The 24,118-nt window shown below is 45.6% G+C and overlaps 1 protein-coding gene across 3 annotated transcripts in view; it reads left to right on the top strand.

The window, feature by feature from the left end:
* Positions 1–24,118, top strand: part of pde3a (phosphodiesterase 3A, cGMP-inhibited) — a 328,346-nt gene that overhangs the window by 270,221 nt on the left and 34,007 nt on the right. For all 3 annotated transcript variants that reach the window (XM_055652876.1, XM_055652875.1, XM_055652877.1), the window contains 7 exons: positions 954–1,111; positions 6,845–6,975; positions 7,819–8,038; positions 12,615–12,700; positions 14,180–14,370; positions 17,554–17,691; positions 21,163–21,274. In XM_055652876.1, the coding sequence (XP_055508851.1) occupies positions 954–1,111; positions 6,845–6,975; positions 7,819–8,038; positions 12,615–12,700; positions 14,180–14,370; positions 17,554–17,691; positions 21,163–21,274 (1,036 nt within the window). The remainder of the gene's footprint in view (positions 1–953; positions 1,112–6,844; positions 6,976–7,818; positions 8,039–12,614; positions 12,701–14,179; positions 14,371–17,553; positions 17,692–21,162; positions 21,275–24,118) is intronic.

Below are 24,118 nucleotides of genomic sequence, written 5' to 3'. Positions count from 1 at the left end.
GGTTAGTTGGCTTCGGTAAAATTGTAAATTTCCCCTAGTGTGTAGGATAGTGTACAGGTGATCGCTGGTCGGCACCAACCAGGTGGGCCAAAGGGTCTGTTTCCGTGCTTTATCTCTAACGTATAAAGTCTTAAAAAAGTACAACTTGAATATAAGTTATGTGTAGGAAAGAACTGCAGATGCTGGTTTGTAGGTTAATTGGCTTCTGTAAATTGTCCCTCGTGTGTTGGATAGAACTAGTGTATGGATGAAGGACAAAGAAGAAAGGACAAAAAGTTAGGTCAAAAGCTAGAAATCGTCATCTGAATGTCCTGACCCATAATGTCACCTATCCATGTTCTCCAGAGGCACTGCCTGACCCCATGGAGTTATTCCAGCACTTTGTGTCTTTCCTTAAACCAGCATCTGCAGTTCCTTGTGTCTACATTCAAGACTCATTCAGACTCATAGAGTAGTACCACACAGGAACTGGCCCTTCGGCCCACCACATCCATGCTGTCGTTTTTCCCACCTACAGCTATCCTATTGGCTTCATATCCTCCTACCATTCTTCTCCCCTTGAATCAGTAAAGTGCTTTAGACTTTTGAGATACAGCATGGAAACAGGCCCCTCGACCCACTAAGTCCACGCCGACAAGTGATCACCCCATACCCTAGTTCTATGCTACACACTAGGGACAATTTTACTGAAGCCAATTAACCTACTAACCTGTACGTCTTTGGAGTGTGCGAGGAAATCCGAAGATCTTGCAGAAAACCCACACGGTCACGGGGAGGACATACAAACCCCGTAGAGACAGCAACCATCGTCAGAATCGAACCCGGGTCTCTGGCGCTGTGAGGCAGCAACTCTACCGCTGCGCCACCGCGCATTCCCGTTCATTCTCAACCATGTTTGCTGATTATTGAACCTGGATCTCTTAAGCACAGTAACACCACTTTATTCCCTCCAGCGACTGAGGAGGAGCTTGCCGCCAGGCCTCCTGAGACGGATCTCATCCACATGGACAACCACAACATCTGCCACTGGTCTACCCACTGTGGAGCCGGGCCCCGTCAGGAGGGACCGCAGTCTGAGCATCAAAGCCACTCACGAGGCTCCTGTAGGCAGGTAGGCACCATCTTCAAGCTTGTCCACTGTCGGCAGTCAGTTACAATTAGCTTTGACATGGGAAAGTTAAGCATGAAATAGTTTGCGGAACCAGAGATAAAAATCTGAGCTGCCGCCTCTGCCTCTCACACTGTTCGTGATATATAAATATATACATATGTGTGTGTGTTTTCATGTGCGTGTGTGTGTGGCTGTGTGTGTTTCTGATAATATCTATATATATATAGACACACATCCAGATAGATAGATAGATAGATAGATAGATAGATAGATAGATAGATAGATAGATAGATAGATAGATAGATAGATAGATATAGGTTTGCAGATGACACCAAGTTTGTTGGGGTCGTGGATTGTGAGGAAGGCTGTTGTATGGGGTGATGGCTGGTTGGAGTCTACTCAATGGGCTGAAGGGCCTGTTTCCGCACAGTATCTCTCGAGTCTAAAATCGTAAAAAATATATAATTTTACTCCACAAATATATAAGTTTACTCTTTGCTTAAAATGTAGAAACAAGGAACTGCAGATGCTGGTTTACGAAAAATGTGCTGGAGCTACTCTGCAGGTCAGGCAGCATCTGTGGAGAAGATGTTTCGGGTTGGGTCCATCCCAAAGCTGCCCGATTTTTTTGTGGAACAGCAACTCTTTTAGAATCTATACTCTGCATTGATCGTGAAAGTGACAACACAAATCGAAGTCATATGGGTGTAGGACATAGAAGAGTGAAGCACATGAGCGGCCCCTTCGGCCCACCATGTTTGACTTTTGTCCAACCATCTCCTTGTCAAAACCTCCCTCACTATGTTCACCTATTGCTACTTTGTCCTGCCTCTCCTCTCGTCTAGCTTTCTCTCTCCCCCCCCCCCCCCCCCCCCCCCCTCCCCACAATCAGTCTAAAGGGGCTGTCCCACTTGGGTGACCTCATTGGCGAGTTTAAAAGAGTTTGAAAAAATGATGTGTTGAAGACCTCCTTCGACTATGTTGAAGACTAGGTATGACTAGCTACAACTAACCGGGAAAATTGGCAGACTTGCAGAGATCGTGAATTAGGTCGTGAATGTGGGACAGGCCCTTTTATTGTCAGGTGTACTGACAGCGGAACAATGAATTTCTTACTTGTGGCAGCATAACAGGCCTGTAAACTCACAGATAGTAAGAAAGTTAAAACAAAAACTCAATAAATTAATTAGTGCAAAACTGGCCAAACTTCGTTCTGCCCCTATCTCTTTTCCAGCTTTCTCCTGCCTTCTACAGTCAGTCTGAAGAAGGGTCGCGACCCAAAACATCACTCGTCCATTCCCTCCACAGATGCTGCCTGACCCACTGAGTTACTCCAGCACTTTGTGTCTTTTTTTTTTTTTGCAATAAGCATCTGCATTTCCTTGTGTCTACAAGCCATAGTCCATAGGTTAGTTGGTGTTTTGTAGTGGTCAGGAGCCTGATGGTTATTGGGAAGAAGCTGTTCTTGAACCTGGAGTTCATGGTTTTCAGACTCCTATACCTTCTTCCTGATGGTAGGAGTGAAATGAATATGCGGCCAGGGTGGTGTGGGTCTCTGATGATACTGGCTGCCTTTTTGATGCAGCACCTTTAATAGATATTTGAAAGTGTTGAGGTCATGTCTTCAACCCTCTTGCTTCAACCCTGCTGCTACCTAATGCCCAACCCAAGGTAATACTTCCCCACTAAATCCCACCAAGGAGAGAAGTCCAGATACAAGGAACTGCTGATGCTAGTTTACAAACAAAAAGACACAGAGTGCTGCTCTAATGTATCTCCTACTCTGGCTATGTAAGCCTTTGAAGAAGGTTACTTATGAATTCCCCTATAAGTAGTCAATGCAACTTATATCCACATTTTTATTGTAAAGTAAAACTGGAACACAATCAAATTGGAGAAGTTGACTATAGCAAGTTATAAAATGAATGAATGAATAAGTTTATTGACCAAGTATGTACACATACAAGGAATTTGCCTTGGTGCCCCGCTCACAAGTAACAACCCGACATACAGTAACAATTGAGAATGACTCATGAAACATTAAACATTAATATAGTAAAACATTACAGTTTAGACATGCGAATGAAATAAAATTATATGGAGGTTAAGATCCTATATAAAGTGAATTATACAGTATGGAAACGGGCCCCTTTGGCCCAATTTGTCCATGTTGACCAAGAAGTCCCATCTAAGCTTGACCAATATTCCCACATTTGGTCTATATCCCTCCAAACCTTTTTCCATGTTCCCGTCCAAGTGTCCTTTGAATGCTGTTACTGTACCTGCCTCAGCTACCCCCTCTGGCAGCTCTTTCCAAATTACCCACCACCCTCTCAGTGAAAAGGTTGCCCTTAGGTTCCTATTCAATCTTTCCCCCCCTCACCTTAAACCTGTGTTCTATGGTTTCTGATTCCCCTATTCTGAGCAAAAGATTGTGTACATTCACTTTATCTATTTCCCTCGTGATACAGCTCGATAAGGTTACCCTATGGATAATATGGAACTAATGTGAAGGGGTTGATCGATGTTCGGAGTGGACTCGGTAGGTCGAAGGGGCTGTTTCCACGATGTATCTTGCAATTATTCAGCCAAACACCCTTCAGCCTCCAGCGCTCCAAGGAATAAAGCCCTAGCCTTCCCAACGTCTCTCTATAATGAAGGCCTTCGAGTCCAGGCAGCATCCTTGTAAATGGCAAATAAATCGACTTTTCTGATACTCGTGTAGGCTTTAGTCATTGCAGATGAGGGAACAAAGGGCACATAATACATAGTTTTATTAAAAATGATTGGATCAAGCTGGAAAGGGTGCAGAGCAGATATGCGGGGATGCTGCCAGGACTTGAAGGCCTGAGCAGGCTGGGACTCAATTCCTTGGAGCACAGGAGGATGAAGGGTGATCTTACAGAGGTGTACAAAATCATGAGAGGAATAGATTGGGTAAATGCACATTATTTTACCCATGGTAGGAGAATTTGAGGTGAGGGGGGGGAAAGATTTAACAGGAACCTAAGGGGTAACTTTGTTACAAAGGGTGGTGAGTATATGAAACAAGCTGCTGGAGTAGGTAGTTGAGGCAGGTACTATCACAACATTTAAGAAACATTTGGAAAGGATAGGTTTGGAGGGATATAGACAAAATGCAGGCAGGTGGGACTAGTGTAGATGGGGCATGTTTGCCAGTGTGGGCAAGTTGGGCCGAAGGGCCTGTTTCTCCACTGTATGATTCTAATTAGAATAAATCAAACGGCTCCAGTTTCTAGCCTTTCAATTTCAACGAAAGCCCCAGATTGAAACAGCCAAGTTTTGCACATCTCGACATGCAGAACTCTTCCTGGAAAATAATGCCAGGTCTGATTTTAGTGGAAAATCTTGAAAATCACTGCAATAAATAATTTGTAGAAAAGAGCGTGAGTAATGTGGATTTGGACTTGTTATTGCCTAATGCCCACTCAAGGTAATTCTTGCACCCAAAACCTACCAAGGAGAGAAGCACGGATACAAGGAACTGCAGATGTTGAATTACAAAAAAAAAGAGAGTGCTGGAGGAACTCTGCGGACCAGGCACAATCTCTGGAGATCAAAAGAGCTAGATACAAAAATGCTCAAAGTCTGCTTAAAGTATTGAGGTTAGAGATACAACATGGCAACAGGACCTTTGGCCCATCGAGTCCACACAGACTATCGATCACCCATTCACGCTAGTTCTATATTATCCCACTTTCCCATCCACTCTCTTCACACTTGGGGCAATCTACAGAGGGCCAATTAACCTACAATCCCACGCGTCTTGGTGATGTGGGAGAAAACCGGAGCACCCGGGGTAAACCCACGCAGGTCACAGGGCAGATGTGCAAACTCCACACAGACAGCATTAGAAGTCGGGTTGGAACCTGGCGTGTGTGATCTGTGGGGAGAGGCTCCACTAGCTACGCCACAGAGAGAACGTGCAAACTCCACATAGACAGCACCTGCGGTTAGGATTGAACCCAGGTCTCTGGTGTTGTGAGGCAGCATCCCTACCAGCTGTGCCAATGTGTCCAAACTTAAGGTTAATATTTTACATTAACCCTTTATGGACTTCACTTCTCACGTCTTCTGTGCATTTAGTTGTGCTATTAGTATATAATAACTATATTCTATCGCACTTTTAATAAAATGTTAGTCATGGTGATAGGTTGCAAAGATTACAAGCACAAGCTGGGTACATTGGCTACTGTTGAAAGCACTTAGTGGAATGCTGCCTGGATTAGAGGACTTCTGCCACAGGGAGAGGTTGAATAGACTTGGATTGTTTTCTCTGGGACATTGGAAGTTGAGAAGAGACTTGAAAGAAGTATACCAAAATGATGAGAGGCATCGATAGGGCTTGTTATGTCCTTTTTTGCTGGATGGAAATATCCAACACTAGGGGGCATAGCTGTAAGGTGAGAGGGGGAAGTTTAAAGGAGATGTGCGGAGCATGCTTTTTACACAGAGTCGGTGGTTGGTGCCGGTGGGGGGGGGGGGGGGGGGGGAAGGTATTGCCAGGGGTGGTGGTGGAGGCAGATACGATAATGTCATTTAAGATGCTTGAAGAGGCTTTGCTTTATGAACATGGATCATGCACAGACAGATGAGATCAGTTTAACTTGGCATCATATTCGGACCGGACATTGTGGGCTGAAGTTCTTGTACAGCGCGTTCTTGTGCTGTGCTGTTCAATGTTATATGTCCATGAATATTGTCAAGTCACAAATGGGTTTAGATTTTCCATAATAGCAGTACCAATTTGAACCATGAACGTTCGAAGAGATTACTCAGTGCTCGATACGTTTGCCAATTCTTTGTCTCAGTGATCCAAAACTCATTTGTTGTCACATTGTAGATCAGTATCTGATTTATGGGGTCTTTGTATCTTTACGCCTCCCATTCCACTATCTTTAGAGCAACTTCCTCCCACCGTCACTATTTTGACCAAGTTATTAATTCTCCCAGGATTTCTCAAATCCTCTTTGGCTTAATGTCAACTGCTGCCTATTGTGTCCCTGTAAACATCTTAAGATGTTTTCTCAGTGCTTACAGTTTAGAGATACAGTATGGAAACGGGCCATCTGTACAGGCCAACCATCGATCACTGGTTCTATAGTATCCCACTTTCTCATCCACTCCCTCGGGGACAATTTACGGAGGGGAATTAACCTACAGACCCGCACGTCTTTGAGGTACAGGAGGAAACGAGGGAACCAGGAAGAAAACTAGTGTGAATTAATTAGGAAGGTACATTGGCGCAGCTGGTAGAGCTGTCACCTCACAGCGCCAGAGACCAGGGCTCGATCCTGATCTACTTGTATAGAGTTTGTATGCTCTTCTGGTGACCATACGGGTTTCCTCCAGGTGCTCCGGCTTCCTCCCACATCCGAAAGAGGCGTGTGAGTTTGTAGGTTAATTGGCCCTCTGTAAATCTCCCCTGGTGTGTAGGGAGTGGATGCAAAAATGGGATCATGTGGAACGAGTGCGAATGGGTGATCAATGGTCGCCGTGGGCCGAAGGGCCTATTGCCACGCTGTATCTCCATACTTAATACCAATAACGATACCAATTTCTACAAGACAGTAAAAAGGAGAAAAGACTGTGCGGAAAAGTAAGACATTAGTGAAAAGCACAATTCGGGGAAAAAACTTTTGAGATTTGTGGTGTCAGTTAAATGGAATGAATGGCTGTGGCCACAGTGGTTATAATCTCTGTGTCTCTCAGTTCCTTTAACACAGAGCCTTACAACTGCTCTCCTTCAGTCCTGTTGACTATTGCTAAAAGTCGATCGTTCTCAGCCTCCCATACGATTGTCAATGCCAACCACATGAATGGCAAACGGCAAATTCGACAAGGTGAGCAAATGTGTTTTGATTTTTGACTTTTCTGTGCCGACAGGTTTTTTTGAAAATGAATTAAAAATAAAAAGTAATCTTTGGCTCTTAACTGTCACAGAGGCGGATAGTGCCCTGAACACACTGCAGGTCAGGCAGCATTTATGGGGAGTGAAATAGCGTTGGAGTTTCAGGTCAAATGCCCTTCATCAGAACCATTCAACTTCGTGGTGCAACGGTAGAGTTGCTGCCTCACAGCACCAGAGACCCGGGTTCGATCCTGACTACGGGTGTTGTCCGTGTGTGTGGAGTTTGCACGTTCTCCCTACGACCACATGGTTTTCCTCCAGGTGCTCTGGTTTCCTCCCACATCCCAAAGACGTGTGGGTTTGTAGGTTAATTGGTCCTCTATAAAATTGCCCCTAGTTTACAGGGAGTGGATGAGCAAGTGGGATAATGCTGAACTAGCATGAACTGGTGATTCGGTGGGCCAAATGGCCTGTTATCTTGCTGTATCCGGTGTAAATTAATCTAAATTTCAGATTGTGGATGATCAGCCATGATCACAGTGAATGGCAGTGCTGGCTCGAAGGGCTGAATGGCCTACTCCTGCACCTACTGTCTATTGTCTATTTCCAGCACCAGTTTTCTTGTGAACGTGTGATCGTTGGTGACATGGAATCGATGGGCTGAAGGGCCTGTTTCCGTCATGTTCATTAATTTTCATTTACTCTTAACATGCATGGTCTATTATTAAAAATGATCTGTTACATTCATTAATAATTTGGGGGTCTCCTTTTGTTTTGTTAATTTATTGGTCAAGTCCACGAATGGAAATTGTTAACGAGGTTGTTCTTTCGCCAGGTTACTCTTCCAATATCACACCTCTCACCTCCCCGTCCCACTCGCCGATCCAGGGGACCCCGACTGGAAGCCCCACCTCCAAAACCTCCGCAGTTGAATTCCCGGACACCGCGGATATAATGACCAAACCAGGGCGGAACCCACACAAGCCGTTGACCTACACTCAGAGTGCGCCAGATGTAGCGGGGCAGTTCAGGGGCACCTGTGTCATCTGCAGTAGGTAAGCACTTGTCATTTCTCCGCTCTCCTCTGCACTGCCTACACTTATATCAGTCACCACCTTGGAAGACTGGAAGACAGGCTAGGACTTCCCAAAGCCAAAGACATGAGTTTGTACATTGTAATTAGTTTTGTTTACTTTAGAGATACTGCGCGGAAAACAGGCCCTTCGGCCCATTGAGTCTGCGCTGTCCAGCGATCCCCGCACACTAACGCTATCCTACACACACGAGGGACAAGTTGTAATTTTACCAAGCCAATTATCCTACAAACCTGTACGTCTCTGGAGTGGGGGAGGAAATCGCAGATCCCGGCGAAAACCCATGCGGGTCACGGGGAGAACGTGCAAACTCCATACAGACAGCACCCGTAATTAGGATGGAACCCGGGTTTCTGGCGCTGTAAGGCAGCAACTCTACTTGACGACTCTATCCTAACATCCCATTGAGCCCACACCCATTCTTGTCAAAAGGGACAGAAGCTTGAAAGTATGCTCCACCAGACTCAAGAACAGCTTTTTCCCCTCTGTTATCAGGCTTCTGCACGGCCCTTCCATAAGCTAGTGTACTGTCCGATTCACCAGTGTAGACATTGGACTTTGTCGTAGAGTCAAAGGGTTGGGCCGAAGGGCCTGTTTCCACTAAACAAAATTCAACTGAACATGATGGAAACGGGTCTTTCTGCCCATCGATCACCCATTCACATCAGTTCTATGTTATCCCACTTTCTCATCCACTCCCCACACACTAGGGGGTAATTTTGCAGAGGCCAGTTATCCTACAAACCCACATGTCTTTGGCATGTAGGAGGAAAACGGAGCACCCGGAGAAAACCCACATGGTCACAGGGAGAACGTGCGCACTCCACAGAGAGCCGAGGTCAGGATCGAACCCGGGTGTCGGGCACTGTGAGATAGCATCTCTGCCAGCTGCACCACCGTGCCGCCCTTTTTGTAGGCTTGCATCCTGTGTTGGGATTATTTAGCACAGTATAGCTGCAAGTATTATAGATCCATGATACAGCTGTATCATCTATCACCATTCATTTAGATTGAATCTGTCACATGGCTTTGTACATCGTATGAACTGCTCGCTTTAGCATAAGTACAGGACGGCTAAACGCTTTGTGCTGTACACAGCTACTTTTAGTGTATCCTAAACTTGTCAGCTCAGTTCATATGACCAAGGAAATCCCCTTCCTGAGTGTAAAATGGATAAATATATGGATTAGTAAAGTTGAACACTGTAAAATGATAAGATATAATCAGGTAAAAATTGCCCTTCAGGCTAACACCCACTACCCTAGACACCACCCCACACCCTCCCCACCATCACCCATTCTTACAAGTATATTTCTATACTGCTGCTTTAGTTTAGTTTAGTTTACAGATACAGCATGGAAACCAGGCCGTTTAGCCCACTGAGTCTGTGCCGACCAGCAATAACTGCACACTAACACTATCCTACACACTAGGGACAATTTACTAACATTAACACCATCCTACACACTAGGGACAATGTACAACTGATGCCAGTTAACCTCCAAGCCTGTACGTCTTTGGAATATGGGAGGAAACCGGATCATCTGGGGAAATCCCACACGGTCACGGAGAGAACGTACAAATTCTGTACAGACAGCACCCGTAGTCGGGATCGAACCCGGATCTCTGGCGCTGTAAGGCAGCAACTCTACCGCTGTGCCACCATGCCTCCATACTGTTCTGGCTCTTATGATTTTTCTGATATTAGTCTCCAATGATAACACATGTCCTTTCCATTGCCTTAGTCTTGTGTTTGAGAATGTTCTCCCTGCAACCCGGCTATCTCTCAAATTCTCTGTCCTTTAAAACACAGCTAACAAACTAACCTCCCGGATCAACACTGTTCCAATATTCTTCATGTGTAGGAAGGAACTGCAGATGCTAGTTTAAACCGAAGATAGACACAAAAAGCTGGAGTAATTCAGCGGGTGAGATGGCATCTCTGAAGAAAAGGAATAGGTGACTTTTCGGGTCGAGACCCTTCTTCAGAGCAAAGAAAGATCTCGACCCGAAACATCATCTGTCCCTTTTCTCCATAGATGCTGTCTGGCCTGCTGAGTTACTCCAGCTTTTTGTGACTATCCAATATTCTTCTCTGTGATTTAATATCGTGTTATGCTCTTTGATCACAAACACAAACATTTTGGAGGAACTCAGCAGGTCAGGCAACATCTGTGGAGGGAAATGGACAGGTGACGTTTCGGGTCGGGACCCTCGTTCAGACTCCATATACAAATGTCTGAAGAAGGGTCTCGACCCAAACCATCGCCTCTCTGTCCATCCCCCTCCACAGTTGCTGCCTGAACTACCGAGTTCCTCCAGCAATTGTGCTTTGCTCAAGATTCCAGCACCTGCAGTTCCTTGTGTCTCCAGTTTACTTTTTGAAGACATCTAAGTTATATTCCTGACGAGGCATCTCTTCCAGCTTTCTCCCCCCCCCCACTACAATCAGTCTAAAATTGGGTCCTCACCTGAAACATTGCCTGGCCAGCCTGACCCACTGAGTTACTCCAGCACTTTAACTGCAGTATGCAGATAGATGTTTAGAGGCCTGTTAAACTGAAGAAAGTAATGCCCGTCCCACTTAGGAAACCTGAACGGAAACCTCTGGAGACCCAAGGTTTCCGTGCAGTTCCCGGAGGTTTTTGTCAGTCTCCCTACCTGCTTCCACTACCTGCAACCTCCGGCAACCACCTGCAACCTCCGGGAACTGCACGGAAACCTTGGGTGGGGCGCAAAGTCTCCAGAGGTTTCTGTTCAGGGTTCCTAAGTGGGACAGGGGCATTAGTGTGTGGGGTGATCGCTGGACTGGGTGGGCCGATGGGCCTGTTTCCGTTCTGTATTTCTCAACTAAACTAAACCAAACTAAACTCAGCAGGTCAGACTCTATGACTCTAGGTGGCTGGTGGTAGGATCAGAAATTCAAAGATCACCAGATTTTTTTAACTGCAGTCACTGAAAGATCTTGTTGTTGTCGTTTTCCGTTCAGGCTCTCTGTGTGATGTTCACTGTCCTAAAAGCAGTCGACATGACTCGACTTTGCGTTTTACAATCCTTTTTCAATAAATATCTGTTGGTACTATTTATATAATAGTTGTCAGCCAAATTAGGTTGATATTAAACAGTTGCTCCTCATTTTTTGTCACTGGAGATTTATTAGCATCCAAATATAGGCAGAAACTCTGCCGTTCTCCCTTTGCAAGGTGCGGCCTTTGCTTTCAAAGATGGACGCAAAGTGCTGGAGTAACTCAGCGGGTCAGGCAGCATCTCTGGAGAAAGAGGATGGGTGACGTTTCAGGTCGGCGTCTGAAGAAGGCCCCCTGATCCGAAACGTCATCCATCCTTTTTCTCCACAGATTCCGGCCCTGCTCAGGATTCCAGCATTTGCTGTTCCTTCTGTCTCCAAGTATGAGTGTAGGCAGAAGATCGACACAAAATGCTGGAGCAACTCAGCAGGTCAGGCAGCATCTCTGGGGAAAAAGGAATAGATGACTTTTCGGTTCGAGACCCTTCTTCAGAACAAAGAGTGATCTCGACCCGAAACGTCACCTATTCCTTTTCTCCAGAGATGCTGCCTGTCCCGCTGCGTTACTCCAGCATTTTGTGTCCATCTGCGGTGTAAACAGCATCTGCAGCTCCTTCCTACACGAGTGCAGGCGGATCTTGGTGCAGGCGCGTGGGAATGAATCGTAAAACATGTTGCAGGCCCAAGGAGTTACAGCTCAGCCAAAATACATTGGAACAATTAAATGTTACTGACACTTTACAAAGGAAAACTGGTTTCAGTGAGAAAGCGATGTCTAGACTAAACCATGTTATATATTGCCGCGTGCCATGTCAATCCTGATCATTGACGCACCCACACAGATGTAAGGTTGAATATCTACGTGGATTTGCACAGATTGTTGAACCCGACTGGTGTGACCATTCTTCCATCCTGTCTTCTTCAGCCAACGTTTCCTCACTCCCAACCCATCTGCTTATCCAACCGCTTTTTGAACCAGCCCATTAACTAAGTAACTAAATAACAGAGGCTGCACGGTGGCACAGTGGTTGTGTTGCTGTGTTACAGTGCCACGTTCGATCCTGACTACGGGCGCTGTCCGTATAGAGTTTAAATATTCTCCCCGTGACTGCGTGGGTTTTCTCCGGGTGGTCTGGTTTCCTCCCACACTCCAAAGACGTACAGGATTATTGGCTTTGGTAAAAATTGTAAATAGCCGCTAGTGTGTAGGATAGTGTTAGTGTACGGGGCGATCGGTGGTCAGCACAGACTCTGTGGGCCGAAGGGCCTGTTTCTGCGCTGTTTCCCCCCCCCCCCCCCCCCCGCTATTACAATCCGTCTGAAGAAAGGTCTCGAACCAAAACATCGCCGGTAAAACTCCCTCCACAGATGCTGTCTGACCCGCTGAGTTACTCCAGCACTTTCTCTCTTGCGCAAGACTCCAGCATCTGCGGTCTCTTATGTCATCTGGACACGCGCATTGTTTAAAGCTCGCGTGCTTCTGTCTAAAATTCAGTGTATTTGATGTTGCAGTTGTGGTCGGCCTTTCAGTAAGCTGATGCACTCGGACAGCACAGCGGGAAGAGTGGAGACAACAGGGCACTTACCGAGCCGGGCAGGTGAGCAGTTAATCTCCAACAGTGACACCAATGAAGATTCAGTGTCGGATTATCAGACTGTCAAAGTTGTTCTTTGGAGGGATTTTGAGACAGGCTTTTGGGTTATCTGATGTTAGGTTAATGTCAGGAGAGCAGATGTACATGGAGCAGGGAAGATTTACAAGGATGTTGCCGGAACTCAATGGCCTGAGCTCTAGGGAGAGATTGGGCAGGCAAGGACTCTATTCCTTAGAACGTGGGAGGATGAGAGGAATAGATCGGGTAAAGACACAGTGTCTCTTGAGCAGAGTTGGGGAATCAAGAACCAGGGGTCATAAGTTTAGGGTGAGGGGGGAAAAATTTAATAGGAACCCGATAGGCAACATTTTCACACAGAAGGTGATGGGTTATATGGGACGAGCTGCCGGAGAAGGTAGATGAAGCAGGTACTATCTCATTTAAAAGACATTTGGACTGGTACATGGATAGGAAAGATTTAGAAGGATAGGGGTCAAATGCAAGCAGGTGGGATTAGTATCAATGGGGCATCTTGGCCAGTGGGAAAGTTGGGCCGAAGGGCCTGGTTCCATGGCTGTATAGACTCTATGAGCCTATGAGAGGTTGGACAAGTTTGGGTTGTTTTCCTTGGAATGCCAGAGATTGCAGGGTGACTCAATCAAAGTATATAAAACTATGAGCGACATAGATAGGGTAGACAGTCAGAACCTTTTCCTAAGGGTGGAAAAGTCAATGAGTTGGGTGCATAGTTTTAACGTGAGAGAGGCAGAGTTTAAAGTAAGTGTGCGGGCAAGTTTCTTTACCCTGTGTGGTGTGTGCCTGGAACTTGCTGCTGAGGGTGGTGGTGGTGGTGGAGGCAGATACAATAGTCATGTTTACGAATCCTTTGGATATGAATGGAGGGACATGGATCATGTGGCTGTAGGTAAGTGTTGTACATCTTGGCCACCTGTAATACATCTTGGCTGTGATCCCTACCATTGTAGCCTCTGGAGAGGACTTTCCAGCTGATTATGTACCTACCAGTCATTAGAATGGCCTGGAAGAGGTACCTTAATGGTGAATGGAGACGAGAAGGAATTTCTGTAGCCAGTGGGTAGTGAATCTGTGGAATCTATTTCCACAGACGGCAGTAGCGACCAAGTCATTGGGTATTTTTAAAGTAGAGATTGATTGGTTACTGATTAGTAAGGGTGTCAAAGGTTATGTTGAGGAGGCAGAAAAATGGGGTTGAGAGGGAAAATAGATCAGCCATGATTGAATGGCGGAGCGGGCTCAATGAGCTGAATGGCCTAATTCTGCTCCTACACCTAATGGTCTTGTGGTGAAAGAATGAGGTTTAAACAGGCAAAGGCCTTAGGGATGAGAGGAGTGGGGCGACAGGGAACAAGGTATAAGGTCTTTGGATTCACTGCTGATGGGAGCAGGCACTTCACCAAGCCGTGGTAAGGTAATGAATGGTTGGACATTTGTCTCCAACAGACGACCCCACCCAAGCCACCTCGGACTATGACAGCACCCACGAGACAAACAACAGCGACAGCAGCGACATCACGCAGAACGATGAAGACCAGGACTCCTCAGCCAAAGGCTTGGAGCAGTCCCTCACGGGGTCTGGCTGTGGGATCTACAGGCCCGAGGACATCACCTTGCTCCACCTCATCCCAGCTGAGGTACTTTCAGAGGAATAGCGTTCCGTCTGTGTTGAGTCTATGGGCAGCACAGTGGCGCACAAGTAGAGTTGCCCCCTACAGCGCCGGAGTCCCGGGTTCGATCCTGACCTCAGCGGGTGCTGTCTGTACGGAGATTGTACGTTTTCCCGGTAACCCTGTGGGTTTCCTCCAGGTGCTCTGGTTTGCCTCCCACATCCCAAAGATGTACAGATTTGTGGGTTAATTGGCCCTCTGTAAAATTGCCCCTAGGGTGTAGGATCTGAAAGTGGAATAACATCGAACTAGTGTGGGCAACATGGTGGTGCAGCAGTAGAATTGCCACCTTACAGCGCCAGAGACCCGGGTTCGATCCTGACCTCGGGTACCGTCGATGGGGAGTTTGCACGTTCTCCCTCTGACCATGTGGCTTTCCTCCGGCTGCTTCGGTTTCCTCCCACATTCCAAAGACGTGCAGGTTTGTAGGTTAATTGGCTTTGGTAAAAACTGTAGATTGTCCCTAGTGTGTAGGAGAGTGCCAGTGTACGGGGTGATCATTGGACGGGGTGGACTCGGTGGGCCGAAGGGCCTGTTTCCACGCAGTATCTCTGGTCTATGAGACTAAAGGCTAAAATTCTAAAAGTAAAGCTATAAAGGCTTTGTCCCAGTGATCTGGTTAGCTGTTACTCTGCCGTGCCAGAACTTAAACCTAGCAAAGATGGTTCATGATGCGATCTGACCCCACATTAAAAGACAGCAAGGACTCCATAACACATCTTCTGACTCGCAAATCCAAAACAAACTGTTTCTGTTTTTTTTTTAGATTTAGAGATACAGCATGGAAACAGGCCCTTCAGCCCACCGAGTCCACTCCGACCATCGATCACCCGTTCACACTAGTTCTACATTATCCCACTTTCTCATCCACTCCCTTCACTCTTGGGGGAAATTTACCTACAAACCCGCACGTCTTTGGGATGTGGGAGGAAACCGGAGCAAACGGTGGAACAGCGGGTTGGACTGTCAAAATAATAATAATAATAATAATAATAATAATATAATAATAATCTTATTTATATAGCACATTTTTAGTCAACTTGCATTGACCCTAAAGTGCTTCACATAATTACATTACATTACACACAGGCAAAGGTGGGTGAAGTGTCTTGCCCCAAGGACACAACGACAGTATGCACTCCAAGCGGGATTCAAACCGGCTACCTTCCGGTCGCCAGCCGAACACTTAGCCCATTGCGCCATCTGTCGTCCCACAAAATGTAGAAACAAGGAACTGCAGATGCTGGCACAAAGCACAAATGGCACAAAGTACTGGAGTAACTCAGCAGGTCAGACTGCAGCTCTGCAGAACATGGATAATCGATGTTTTGATCGAGACCCTTCTTCAGACTGCGTCACATCATCAGAGACCCGGGTTCAATCCTGATCTCTGGTGCTGTCTGTGTGTGTGGAGTTTGCACGTTCTCCCTGTGACTTCTTCCGGGTGCTCCAGTTTCCTCCCACATCCCAAAGACATGTGGGTTTGCAGGTTAATTGTCCCTCTGTAAATTGCCCCGAATGTGTAGGGAGTGGATGAGAAAATGGGTTAACATAGAACTAGTGTGAACGGGTGATGGATGGTCGGCATGGACCTGGTGGGCTGAAGGATTTGTTTCCCTGCTGCATCTCTGAATTCGAAACAAAACTCTGAACTGAATGTCGAGGGTCGAGATCAGAGATCTATTCCGCAGTCTAAGCGTACATTCATATCACATGCGCAGATTTCTGGCATTATTATGGGACATATATCGTGGCTGTCACCTCATTGAGCTGGACTACGTCACTGTTACTGGGGAGAGGGTGCAATTATAGCATGACAAGGTTGCATCAGCAGTTTATGTTTGTATATAAATACACACAGAGGGGACTTTGGAATGAAAAATGTGAGCGTCCATATAATAGAAGTATGAATAAATGTAACAGGAGTCACATTGGCCAAACTCACAGGCTGCCATTTGTGCATGTTGATCAATATTACTCTATGACTTCAATTTGTGATGAAGCCACACATAACACAAAGTGCTTGAGGAACTCAGCGGGTCAGGCATCATCTGTGGAGGGAATGGGCAGACGGTGTTTCAGGTCAGGGACTTTCTTCAGGCCGATGAAGTAAAGAGGAATGAGTTGGGAAAGGGAGGTGAGGGGGAGTGGGGGGAGGAACAATGATTTTCCAGCTTCTTCCCCCCCCCCCTACCCCATCAGTCTAAATAAAGGTTCCAACCTGAAACATTGTACGTCCATTCCTCCCTCAGGGCTGGCATGGTGGCGCAGCGATAGAGTTGCTGCCTTACTGCGCCAGAGACCCGGGTTGGATCCTGACCACGGGTGCTGTCTGTACGGAGTTTGTACGTTCTACCCGTGACCCGCGTGGGTTTTCTCTGGGTCCTCTGGTTTCCTCCCATGTTCTACAGACGTACGGGTTTGTAGGTTAATTGGCTTCGGGAAAATTGTAAATTGTCCCTAGTGTGTAGGATAGTGCTAGTGTACGGGGATCGCTGGTCGGTGTGGTCTCGATAGGCCGAAGGGCCTGTTTCCACGCTGTATCTCTATACTAAAACTAAACTAAACAATGCTGCCTGGCCCGCTGAGTTTTTCCAGCAAGAAATGACTGTCCCACTGTACGAGATCATTCAAGAGCTCTCCCGAGTTTAAAAAAAAATAAAACTTGTGGTAAGCACGTAGAAAGTACGTCGGAGCTCGGGACGTCTCTTAGCGGTTTGTAACACTAACAGCAGGTACTTGGGAAGCTCGTGAAGATTTTTCAACATGTTGAAAAATGTCCACGAGAGCCCTGAGTACCGACGAGCGTCCATTACCGTAAATCTCCGAGTTCGAATCGGGGCAAACTCGGGAGAACTCTTTGCATGAACTCGTACAGTGAGACAGGGCTTTAAGAATTTCATTGTTCTATCTGGAACATATGACAATAAAACACTCCTGACTTGCCTCTTGATACATGGTGTTTTTCTGACAATTCTGCAGTTCCTTGTGTCTCGGTAACGTCTGGCATGATGAAACCAGCATTGGTCCCAATCTCCTCAGATTCCTGATGGGTGTATTGGGTTTGAATTGTCCCCCCAAGGCTTTGAGTAAAGATGTCCACGTTCCAATGTCACTCCAGCTCAGCCTTTCCTTTCATTTTCTTTTCAGGAGAAACCAATCCTTGCCCCAGAACCTCTCCTCATGGAAGATCTGGAGATGACATTCACACAACTGAACAACTGGAATTTTCCCATCTTTGATCTCATGGAGATGACAGGCTCAAAATGTGGCCGGATCCTCAGCCAGGTGAGCAAGAGCTTTATGATGCTGTTCTGTGTTGTGTAAACACACGGGGCGACACGGTGGCGCAGCGGTAGAGCCGCTACCTCACAGCACCAGAGGCCCGGGTTCGATCCCCGACTACGGGTGCTGTCTGTGCAGAGTTTACACGTTCTCCCCGAGACCACGTGGGTTTACCCCGGGTGCTCCGGTTTCCTCACACACTCCAAAGATGTACGGGTTTGTCGATTAATTGGCTTCGGGGAAAATTACAAATTGCCGCATGTGTATGGACGTGTATAGTGCTAGCGTGCGGAGTGATTACTAGTTGGTGTGGGCTCGATGGGCCGAAGGGCCTGTTTCCGCGCTATATTACTAAACTAATCTAAACTATCCATCCTATCAACAACTAGAGAGCGGTCCTGAGCTACAATGTATTTCACTGGAGACCCTCGGACTATCTTTAGTCGAACCTTACTGGACTTTGTCTTGCTTCGTAAATGTTATTCCCTTTATCATGTTTTTGTACACTGTGAATGGCCTGATTGTAATCAAATATTGTTTTCCGCTGACTGGTTAGCACGCAGCAAAAGCTTTTTACTGTACCTCAGTACTCGTGACAATACACTAAACTACACTAAACAAAGCTAAGCTAAACTAAACTGAACCTTGTGGAAAACTGTTTTGGGCTTGACTTTGGTTTTGGGCTTGACTTTGGTTAGATTACTAGTTTGTTCTGACATATGCAAGGTGTTAGCAGTAAAAATATAAAATGCTCAAAGGAAACCCTCAAAGGGTTAATGCTGAAAGGAAAGAGGGCAGCAAGGTGGAGTAGGTATTGAGTCTACTCCGTCATTCAATCATAGACGATCTATTTTTCCCTCTCAACCTCATTCTCCTGCCTTCTCACCGTAACCTTTGACACCCTTCATGGTTTTCCCTCCTGCTGTAATAGATTTCCCTCCTGCTGTAATAGATGCTGTCATGCCTCACCCACAAATCCGCTTTGGCCCGTAGTACTTCTCACCCCAGTCCTTGCCTTTCACCCCAATAATATGCTCTGAAGAAGGATCCCAGGATCCTGTCCCGAAACATCATTTATCCGTGTTCTCCAGAGATGCTGCCCGACGCAGAGTTACTCCAGCACTTCTTTTGTTAAACCGCCATCTGCCGTTCCTTGGGCCTCTATTTGTTTCTTTGCTTGGTCCTCATGGAGCGAAACAGCACAGAAACAGGTCCCTGGCCCCAACTCGTCCAAGCCGACAGATTAGTTTAGTTCAGAGATGCGGCACAGAAACAGTCCCCTCGGCCCACCGAGTCCTCGCGGGGTCAACGACCGCCCCCCCTCACACTAGGTCGATCCTACACACGGGGGGACAATTTATAGAAGCCAATTTAACCTACAAACCTGCACGTCTTTGGGATCGGGGAGAAAACTGGAGCACCCGGAGAAAACCTGCGTGGTCACAGCGAGAACGTACAATTTAAGACAGCGCCCGTAGCAAGGATTGAACCCGGGCCTCTGGCGCTGTAAGGCAGTGACTCTACCTCTGTGCCACGGCCAGCGAGGCGAAACAACAAACACAAATATTGCTCAAGGGTTCTGATGCTCAAGATGCAGCCTGAGCTGTACAATTTCAAAAGCGAGGTTAACAGCGGCATTGTATCTGTTTAAGATGTTCCAGATTTCTTTGGTCTCTTTATTTTCAAGCCACCTTTTTTAATGCAGTGCTTTGGATGTACCTGTTGCTAAGCCAACATGACGTAGGGCACCAAGGACACCAAGGGATTAAGCTGGAGAAAAGAATGTCACACTACGACTGATCAATGGCAGATTCAATCGGAGTTAAGGGCAGTCATTTTCATGCTGCAATTACCAGGTTCCCAATCTTAAAACAAGCAGTTGTATTTTTTCCCCCCAATCTATTCCAGAATAATTTAAGAGTGTAAGAAAAAAAAAGAACAGCAGACGCTGCTTAATATACAAATGGATTCAGTCTAATGAAGGGTCACGACACGAAATGTCACCCATCCTTTTTCGCCAGAGACGCTGCCTGACTCACTGAGTTTCTCCAGCATTTCCTTTTAGATGTGTAAGAGCTGCAGATGCCGGTTTACACCGAAGGTAGACACAAAGTGCTGGAGTAACTCAGCGGGTCAGGCAGCAGTCTCTGAAGAACATGGATCGGTGACGTTTTAGGTCTCTGCTGAGTTACTCCAGTACTTTATGTCCTTTTCAAATGACTTTGCTCCGTCGAATGACAGTGGTGTAGCGGGTAGAGCTGCTGCATCACAGCCCCAGAGACCCGGGTTCGATCCTGACCTCTGTGTGGAGTTTGCACGTTCTCCCCGTGACCGCGTGGGTTTGCTCCTGGTGCGCCGGTTTCCTCCCACACCCCAAAGAGGTGCAGGTTTGTAGGTTAATTGGCCATTTGAAAACTGCTGCTTGTGTGAGCGGAGTGGATGTAAAAGTGAGATAACATAGAATTAGTGTGAACGGGTGATCGATGGTCGGCGTGGACTCTGGGAAGCATAGATCCTTTTTTCATGCTGTATCTCTAAACTGAAACCAAGACTAAACTATTGTATTTGAGTACAATGAAGGAACTGGTTTACACTGAAGATAGGCACAAAATGCTGGATAGCATCTCTGGATAGAAGGATTGACATTTCAGGTTCTGAAGATTAAAAAAAAAATTCTGAAGATAAAACAAAGGTCTGAAGAAGGGTCTCGAACCAAAAAAGTCATTCCTTCTCTCCAGAGATTCTGCTTGTCCCGCTAATTTACTACAGCATTTTGTGTCTATCTTTGATAGTATTTGACATTTACTTGATTGTATATATGGATGGTATCTGTTTGGATAGCATGCAAAATAAAGCTGTACCTACCTGTGTGTACATACTGACAATGACACATGACAATAATAAGCTTAAACCTAAATCTAAATCTATAATGGAATAGAATAGAATAGAATAGTTTCTTTATTGTCATTGTAACATAAACCATGTACAACGAAATTTAAAAATGTCAGCCAGTCAGTGCACCATTCAAACATTTCTAAAAGCTAACGATACATACAAGATAAAATATTAAAAGATAAACAACTCAAATAAATATCACATGGAGGTTTCATCTGAAGGGGAAAGCTAAAGAAAATTTTATAAAGTGCAGCTATGAGCTTAATGTCAAATGGATGTGTCATTTGAATTAATTTAGATTGGGTAATTCATGATCAGAAACATAGAACATAGAATACAGCGCTGAAACAGGCCCACAACGTCTGTGCTGAAGGGCCTGTTACCGTGCTTTATTTCTAAACCAAACTAAACTAAACAAAATCCAGTTGGAACTTTTGTCTACCTTCAAAGGTATTTTATTGTCACGTGTACCAATTAAGGTACAATGATATGATAACTTTAGTGAGCCTGTGATTTTTTTCTCTCTACTAAATATTATAATTTCCATGCACTAACTATCAAACCCTTTTCTCTCTGCAGGTAGCATTCAAACTGTTTGAAGATACTGGGCTGTTTGAAATATTTAAAATCCCATTGAAGGAGTTTATGAACTACTTTCATGCATTAGAAAATGGCTACAGAGATATTCCATGTAAGTATTGTCACATCTTTTTGCATTGTGTGTGTGGGGGAAAGTCACCACAAATACTGTTTGAGCCACCACTCACTGCAAACATGATTGTTGTTGATTGGAAATATATATATCTATTATTATATAAAAGTCTGTGGCTGCCGCCTGACGTCCATCCGGCTGCCTTTCTGCCTTTTGATTCGTTGACGGCTGCTCCTTCCTATCAGCTTCCAACACATTTCAAAACAAAGTTGCAAGACAGGAACACTCTGAACTTTTCACTGCTACAGCAGGCAGGGGAGGTGTAATTGGAATTTCTTTTTAATCCACCGCTGAGGGAGCCGCAGGGGAGTGCTGGAATCTTACATTTGGGAACGGCTTCAGTTCCTGTCAATGGAGTTATAATGCTAACGGGTGCATGGTGGAATATTGGAACAGCACTTTGGTCTAGCAATATATCGGCATATAGCGAATATGGTATATATATATTTAGTTTATATATATATATAGATATACAGTATATAAGCAGGCCTATATACCCGTCGAATGGGAGTTATAATCGCTCAACCATTCACACTAATTCTGGTCCCACCACCTTGGAGCAGCCTTAACCTGCAAACCTGCACAGCTTTAGAGTGGTCGGCACAGCAGCGAACCTGGTAGAAAGCCCGCCGCTTAGTTTAGTTTAGTTTCAAAACATACAGCTCCTAGATGCTGCTGCACCCACTGAGTTTCTCCAGCAACATTGCAAGACCAAAACACAAAGGAAGCAGGCCTTGCCTATTTCCTTCGCTCCCAGGCTGCTGCATGCCCGACGAGTCGGCGTCGACAATCGATCAACCATTCGCACTAATTCTATCCTACACACCAGGGATAATTTACACAGGTCAATTAACCAACAAACCTGCACAGCTTTAGAGTGTGGGAGGAAACCAGAGCACCTGGAGAAAGCCCACATGGTTTCAAAGGGTCTGAAGATTGTCAGATTTTATTAAAGACCATTTTTATACATTTTGGTTTCACCATGTAGAAATTACAGCTGTGTTTATACATAGTCCCCCCCCATGTCAGGGCACCACACCGTTTGGGACACATGACTTCACAGGCATTTATAATTGCTCAGGTGAGTTTAATTGCCTCCTTAATGCCGGTATAAGAGAGCTCTCAGCACCTAGTTTCAAGTTTACGTTTATTGTCTCATGCACCAATTGGTACAGTGAAATTTGAGTTGCCATACAATTTTAAAAAAAACCTAGTCTTTCCTCCAGTCTTTCCATCACCTTTGGAACTTTTATTGCTGTTTATCAACATGAGGACCAAAGTTGTGCCAATGAAAGTCAAAGAAGCCATTATGAGTCTAAGAAACAAGAATAAAACTGCTAGAGACATCAGCCGAACCTTAGGCTTACCAAAATCAACTGTTTGGAACATCATTAGGAAGAAAGAGAGCACTGGTGAGCTTACTAATTCCAAAGGCACTGGCAAGCCAAGGAAGACCTCCACAGCTGATGACAGAAGAATTCTCTCTATAATAAAGAAAAATCCCCAAACACCTGTCCGACAGATCAGAAACGCTCTTCTGGAGTCCAGTGTGGATTTGTCAATGACCACTGTCCGCAGAAGATTTCATTGAACAGAAATACAGAGGCTACACTGCAAGATGCAAACCACTGGTTAGCTGCAAATATAGGATGGTCTGAAGAAGGGTTTCGGCCCGAAACGTTGCCTTTTTCCTTCGCTCCATAGATGCTTCTGCACCCGCTGAGTTTCTCCAGCTTTTTTGTGTACCTTTGGTCGGATTACAGTTTGCCAAGTACTTAAAAGAGCAGCCACGGTTCTTGAAAAAGGTCTTGTGGACAGATGAGATGAAGATTAACTTATATCAGAGTGATGGCAAGAGCAAAGTATGGAGGGGAAAACGAACTGCTCAAGATCCAAAGTATACCACCTCATCTGTGAAACACAGTGGTGGGGGTTTTATGGCCTGGGCATGTATGGCTGCTGAAGGTACTGGCTCACTTATCTTCATTGATGATACAACTGCTGATGGTAGTAGCATAATGAATTCTGAAGTGTATAGACACATCCTATCTGCTCAAGTTCAAACAAATGCCTCAAAACGCATTCTACAGCAAAACAGTGATCCCAAACATACTGCTAAAGCAACAAAGGAGTTTTTCAAAAACTAAAACATTGTTAATTCTCGAGAGGGGACAAGTCAATCACCCGATCTGAACCCAATTGAGCATGCCTTTTACAAGCTGAACAGAAAACTGAAGGGGACTAGCCCCCAAAACAAGCATAAGCTAAAGATGGCTGCAATGCATGCCTGGCAGAGCATCACCAGAGAAGACACCCAGCAACTGGTGATGTCCATGAATCACAGACTTCAAGCAGTCATTGCATGCAAAGGATATGCAACAAAATAATAAACATGACTACTTTCATTTACATGACAATGCTGTGTCCCAACCATTTTGGTGCCCTGAAATGGGGGACTATGTATAAACACTGCTGTAATTTCTACATGGTGAAACCAAAATGTGTAAAAATGTTCTTTATTAAAATCTGACAATGTGCACTTTAACCACATGTGATTTTTTTCTATTACAAATCTCAAATTGTGGAGTACAGAGGCAAATAGATAAATAATGGGTCTTTGTCCCAAACATTATGGAGGGCACTGTACATAAAGGTTAACATAAACATCCACCACAGCGGATTCCCCACATTCCCCACAGTGATGGAAGGCAAAAAAGTCCAATCTTCTTCCTCTTTATTCTCCCGTGTCGGGGCGATCAAAGCCTCCCGCAGTCGGTGGTCGAAGCTCCTGTGGCTTGGAGTTCCTGAAGTCGGTCTCTGACC

Source organism: Leucoraja erinacea, chromosome 22 (assembly GCF_028641065.1).
Source record: "Leucoraja erinacea ecotype New England chromosome 22, Leri_hhj_1, whole genome shotgun sequence".
NCBI classification, from domain to species: domain Eukaryota; kingdom Metazoa; phylum Chordata; class Chondrichthyes; order Rajiformes; family Rajidae; genus Leucoraja; species Leucoraja erinaceus.
Note: the sequence above shows the minus strand (reverse complement) of the source record. Positions and strands in the feature narration are given on the sequence as shown.